General features: G+C 39.8%; 1 protein-coding gene across 2 annotated transcripts; it reads right to left on the bottom strand.

The window, feature by feature from the left end:
- Positions 1-1,123: 1,123 nt before the first annotated feature.
- On the bottom strand, positions 1,124-6,155 carry LOC104114092 (uncharacterized). 2 transcript variants are annotated; one of them, XM_070182014.1, is made up of 5 exons: positions 5,658-6,153; positions 4,546-4,712; positions 4,302-4,393; positions 3,234-4,067; positions 1,124-2,981 (listed from the first exon to the last, which is right to left on the bottom strand). In XM_070182014.1, exons 3-5 carry the CDS (start codon positions 4,323-4,325, stop codon positions 1,236-1,238), a joined length of 2,604 nt encoding a protein of 867 aa, XP_070038115.1. In that variant the 5' UTR covers positions 4,326-4,393; positions 4,546-4,712; positions 5,658-6,153; the 3' UTR covers positions 1,124-1,235. The 2 variants fall into 2 exon arrangements, with proteins under 2 accessions (XP_070038115.1, XP_009622750.2); XM_009624455.4 differs by lacking the exon at positions 4,302-4,393 and having other exon boundaries at positions 5,658-6,155.
- Between the last annotated feature and the right edge of the window lie 276 nt (positions 6,156-6,431).

Raw genomic sequence — 6,431 nt, forward strand, 5'->3', positions numbered from 1 at the left:
GGACAAGGTGAAATATTGTTTTCTACGCGTTCGGGGACAGCTTATACATATATATGTAATAAAAGGGAGGAAAGAGACTAGGGACATTAGGATATGCACAAATCTTTTAATGAAGAAATTGGGGGAAATTAATACGGATAAATACGTTTTAGGTGAGAAAATCTCATGAGAGATATATTAGGATACGTTTTAGGCGAGAGAATCTCAAGGGATTGATTTTAGGGATATGAAAAGTTGTAGATTTTAAAGTAAATTGTATGTTATATAATTTTCTAAAAATAGTTGTAACTTATTTAATTAAGTTCTAAATAAGTTGTATTACATGTAAATTCCTCTTTTATTACTCTTTTGAAGTATTTTGCAAATTTATTGTTTCTTAGAAGCTGAAGTAAATTATGTTTGACTGAGTATTAATGTAAAGTAAAAAATATTGTCAACACTCTTGGTAGCAACTAATAACACTCATGTCCGAATTATTTTAGAGTTTAAATAAAACGCAAGTCATGAACTGATCTTTTTCAATTGGAGACTTGATGTCGTATAAATGTATAATGTTATCGTCCAGTGGACAATCTTTTACACTAAACTATATATTTATTCGGTTATACCATGTTAGTTATTAGTTTACATTTTTATGTTGCCAAACTAGATTTATCATACACAGTTATATATATTTTTTAATCATTTGAAATTCAAAATCCACTTGCTTGTCCAACTAATCTAGATTTGGGTTACATAGGGGAAGTGCTCCTTTCTAGGAATATCCTTTCTCATGGTTCAAGCCCGAGAACTTTGGTTAAAGGTCAAGGTGATCCCAATATCCTTTCTCATGGCTCAAGCCCGAGAACTTTGGTTAAAGGTCAAGGTGATCCCATTCATCTCACCACATCTCTTGATAACAACTATATGCAGGCGACGTTCGATTTATGAAAAGTTCTTTCTTTTGTCCATTGATCAGATGAATGAACTCAATGTAACTGAAAGAACTTGAGAGAACTCAGATATTGAATCGGCATAGCGAGGAAAAGTAGGGAGAGTACCCTGAAACTGAATCCATTCTTCAACTAAACTTACCAATATAGGAAGGTCACACAAAGGAGGCAGAAATTTAAATAGCAGAAAGGAGGATGAAAATCAGGATTAATAGTATATCAAGATTCAACAAGGACTTTTACAATGCCCTTTACACTGCAAGGGGTTTTCAGGGTAATGTGCCAATATTGGCAGTTCATCAACTACTTCCTAGTTGCCATTAACATTGCACGGATTTTGGCCCTAAGATCATCTGATATCTCAGTAGATTCAGAATGCTGAGATGCGGCTCTTTGATGGGAACTAGATACATCCACTGAAGCTTCTCTGCTGACGGAACCTCGCAGACTTCCTCTTGATTGATCTGACACTTTGGTACCGATCTCACCCTCTTCCAGTTCTTCTCTTTCTTTGGCCAGTTCTTCTCTTTCTTTGGTCCCCTTTACAATCTTATCGGCCCTGCCATAGTGCTGCTTTTCATTATCTGAAGAGTTTGGGCGCTTATGCTCATGTTCAGACTCATCATCACTGGAATGCTTTATCATGTGTTTGCGTCTATCTCTACTCCGGTGGGAGGTTCTATGAGATCTATCTTTCTTCTTGGAATGATTATAATCCTCTTCATAATCATCTTTCTTATTTTCACGTGAAGGCCGATGACTTGAATGCTTTTTCCTTCCATGCTTATGATGTCTCTCAGCATCTCTTCGCTCATCATCATCATCATCATCATATTCAGGGGATGAATGCCGTCTGCGGTGCTTCTTTCTTGATCGTTTATCATCTTCATCACTATCATATTCAGGAGAGGAATGCCGTCTGCGGTGCTTCTTTCTTGATCGTTTATCATCTTCATCACTATCATATTCAGGAGAGGAATGCCGTCTGCGGTGCTTCTTTCTTGATCGTTTATCTTCATCATCTTCATCCTCATATGCATTGCCACCATCTTTGTGTCTATGACGTCGTGAATGCTTCTTTTTTTTGGATCGTCGATCATCCCTTACATCTCCACTTTCTTCCTCTTCATCTTCTCTTGAAGAGCGGTGCTTCTTTCTGGACCGCTGCTCCTCCTCTCCCTCTTCCTCTTCATCCTCCTCTTCGGGTCTATCAGATCTTGACCGGTATTTCCTTCTTGATCGCCGCTCATTCTCTTCAGCATTATGTTTTATTTCAGATTTCTCATTTTCATTCGACGCATTATTAATTAATGGAGCTGCACTGCCTTCTCTCTCTAGAGCAGTCAGTTCTGACAGAGCTGCACTGCCTTCTCTCCCTAGAGCAGTCAATTCTGACGGTGCTGCACTGCCTTCTCTTTCTCCAGTAGCAGCATTAACCTCTGTGCCGGAACCTGACAAGGCAGATTCCTGTGGTTCCACTGACCCTCCATGTGAAGAATCTCTTTTCACAGGAGCTGCTCCACCTTTTATCAGGGCCACAAACATCTTTGCCCTTCTCAGCCTCTCTGCTTTCAGCTTCTGCTCTTTGCTCAAGTGTGCTTCAGAGGAGTCTGCCTCACTCGCAGCTTCTGCAGCAGCAGACTTCGCGATTTCCTTCGCCTTTGGAATCGAAACACTATTTTTCATCCTCTGGTCAGACCTCTGACTAAATGGAGGGACATTGAGGAAACTTGAGGCTTGGCCACCCTCACTGCTGTGACCCTGACTATCACCATTCTTAGATGAGCCTGAGATGATATTCAAATTGGGATTCTTGATACCTCTAGTGGCTGCGTGAAGGATAGCGGCAGCAGCAGCAGCGTCCACATTGACTCCAACCTCTTGCTCTGAAGTTTTGGTCAGGGAGTCCTGCATTTCCTTCTTGGATTTACCAATCACCATTTTAAACTTCTCTTTCTTATCAGATACATATGGCAGATCATACCCTGCAGACCTGGAGGGAGAATCACTTTCCTTCAAAGCTCTTTTTTCTGATCCATGGACTTTTGACTGCACAACAAAGAGAAGAGCAAAAGACACAATGTTAAAGCAATTCCACACATGCATCAGCTACACCAATGTACCAAAACCACAGAGAAAAATACTGCTCATTGGTTTTGTGTTAATACATTGTGAAAGAAGCGAGTGCTTTAAGTTCAGGAAAATAAAATAATATGCTCAAATTTAAATTTATATAAAAAACTTAAGCCATGTGACTGCAGGACAACACATATATTTCCCAGACAGAGAAAGAGCTTTCACCTCTTGAGCTTTCTGGAGTATTTTTAGATAGTAAGGATGATATTGGTTGGTTGGAAGGAGAAATGGGAATCTGCCATGTTTGCTGTCCTGTTCCATAAGAGTTGACTCAAACTGCTTCCCATTCTTCAGAATGAACTCCACAATCTTATTAATCAATTTCTTCAGATCAGATGGAGGCTCCACCAAAGGTCCAGTCTTCGACACCGCTCCTAGACCAGACACCTCTGCATTTGTCTTTCTAGATGCAGCAGAAGAACCACCGTCATCTTCCTTCTGCATGCTAGTTCTAATTCCGCTTTTGGAAGCATTAATCAAATTATTCTTTTTCAGTGCAGCAGCCTTTTCTTTATCTTTAATAGAACGAAATGAATTTGTAGAAACTCTCTCGTTTTTTTCTTTCTCATCTTTTTCAAATTCCTTGGAACCATCAGCCCTTTCAAGAGGACTGGAAACATTTGTGGCACTCAAGGTATCAAGTGTTGCACTGGTAACTTTGGATCCAGGATCATCCCCATTCGCAAGCTCCTCGTCCTCTCCGGACTCATATACAGAACCAAGCAAAGATAAAGCACCACCACGACCATCATGTTCCTTCTGCTCATTGGAATCCTTTCCTCCTTCATTTTGAGCTTTCACATCACTACCAGATTGTAAAAGTTCAGGGTGATCAACAAGAAACCTAAAGTATGCATGAAGATCGTGGTCAGGCATTAAGAACCCAAATGTTGGATTGTCTCCCTGCTTTACCCTCAGAACAATTTCTGACTGCCCACCATGTTTGCTCACAAACAGTGCAGTCCTTGCAATTATCTGATGTACCTTTTCCGTTGGTGGCTGCAAAAAGATAGAAAGCAACAAAGAGCCCATTAAAATGTAGAATTCACAATTCTGGATAAAAAATAAGCTAGAACCTTAGATACAATCAAAGCTTCAAACATATCAATCCACAAAAATGTGTGCCCATTAATGAAATTAAAAGAGCAATATTAAGTAAATTAAGAGAAGATCCCTCTCAACTAGCAACAAATTGTCCTTATAAAGATAACTTCTTAATATTCCTAATCCCACCTGCACTGCCCCTTGGTCATGCATCAAAAGGGAACAAGGTGCCTGTGAATGGCAACCTTAGATGAAAAGAACTCCATCCCTGCTCCGAGCATCTGAAAACTTAGACATGGTGAGCCTTAGAATAACATAAGCTTTGGACAACTAGTAGCATTGGCCACATGGGGAAAACCTCGTTAGCATGTAAACACAATATCCAAGCTTTATGAAAGCCGACAAAAAACCAAATCGAAGAGCATAAGCTTACCAAGCATTGAAGTAGGCTTTCCGGCACTGGAAAGGAGGGACGAAACTCAGAGCTTTCCTGGCCCACCTCAGAACTTTTTCTGTCAGCAGAATCATCAGTAGGTCCATATGAGAAACCAACAGCACGATAAGCACCAGCATCCACCGACTTTTCGTCTTCTTCCATTTCTAAAGGAAGAAATCATTAAATCATATTAATATTTATGTATTATCCAAGATCAAGAGCAACATAACTAACGCAAAGCCACAGGAAAAATAATCCAGACAGAACAAGATTAGGTTAAAATAATGATACTTGCACGGATAAGTAAAGATGATCTTGCTCGTTGTGAGATACAGAAAATGTGTAATTAAAAGGTCCAGTAACTTAAAACACGTTGCAAAAAGAACATTTTACAGCCACTAACTAGGCAGCCAGCATGCTACATTTCCTCAGTCTACCTTATTTTAAGATACGCCAGCACCAAAATATCATCTCTAGGAAGCACTGCCTGCCTATAAAAACATTTGCTAACAACATTATTTCCATAACAATAAATCGTATTCTCAGCTGTCCAATTGCAAATGAATATTATTTAAAACAGAAAGGCGTACCATCAGAGGAAGTTTCCACAGCGACCAGAAAACCAAAGACAGGTGCAGGATGAACCCTCAACTATACAACAAGATTGTTTTATAATACTATTTTATGCTTCGCAATGTCAATCAGGTCAGTTTACTACAGCAAGCAAAACTTTTTTTTTTCCCCTGGGAAGTCCATGCATAGCAAATCCTATTTAGAAGCATCATATATAGCTACCGCAACAAGCTATTACAGATGCAGATCCAGCATATTAAGTTTACAAACTTAGCATAAAGATATGAATTGCACAAAAGAAATGAATCTAACACAACGAGCACACACCAGGATTATTGAAACTTATTTAGCCCAATAAACCACTTAACGATATTAACATCAGCTAGCGAATCATTACGTATTATCGGATTGTTAGCTTCCTGATTATTTACGCTAAATTAGCACAGAACACTATTAACAAAATAAAATACATGAAAAAGTTATCCACGCAATGTTAGAATTAAAAAAAAAAGGAAGGAAATAAGAGTTAAGTTTACCTGGTTCATCTGAAGGCGAAGGAAGATCGAGGTAACGTTCATGATCGAGCTCGAACTGAATCGAAGCATCGACGAGATTCGAAGACGTAGAAGAGTGAGACCGCCGGCGGGAAGGTGGAGGTGCGGAGAGAAGGTGGCGGACATCATAACGATCAATTTGGAGAGAGTTCCATTCGACAAGAGCGTCGCCGGAGTTGACGAACGCCGCCATGGCGTCGTCGTCGAAGAGGAGGGCATGGCGGCCCACCACCTCTAGATCCATCGCAAACCGCCGAATTTGGCTTAATCTCTACGGTCTCGATTTTACTCTTCCCTTTTCCGATACGGTTCGAATGAGAAACCCTAGTTAGGACCCTTTCGTGAAATTGGGAAATTAGCTGTCGATCAGGGTTGGGCCAATACTAAGACAAACTTTTACTAGAGGGAGATTTGCACAAATAGGACTAGTGCCACCGTTTAATTTTTGATCCATTAAGAAAAGTTTTGAAAATCTAACAGCACCACCACCGCCACCACCAACAACAACCCACTAAAATCATAACAACAACAACAACCCAAATTATAAGAGTGAGCTCTGCATAAGATAATATGTATGCAGACCTTATCCCTACCCGAGTGGCTAAAGGGGTTATTTCTGAAAGACCATCGGCTCAAGACGACGAAAAGAAACACTATATCAATACCATCAACAGAAAAATCAAGAGATAATGACAGCAACATAAGAACCAGAAAATAGATATAAAGCAATAACAATAACCAGTAAATAAAGCTCGG

This window comes from Nicotiana tomentosiformis, chromosome 8 (assembly GCF_000390325.3).
Source record: "Nicotiana tomentosiformis chromosome 8, ASM39032v3, whole genome shotgun sequence".
NCBI classification, from domain to species: domain Eukaryota; kingdom Viridiplantae; phylum Streptophyta; class Magnoliopsida; order Solanales; family Solanaceae; genus Nicotiana; species Nicotiana tomentosiformis.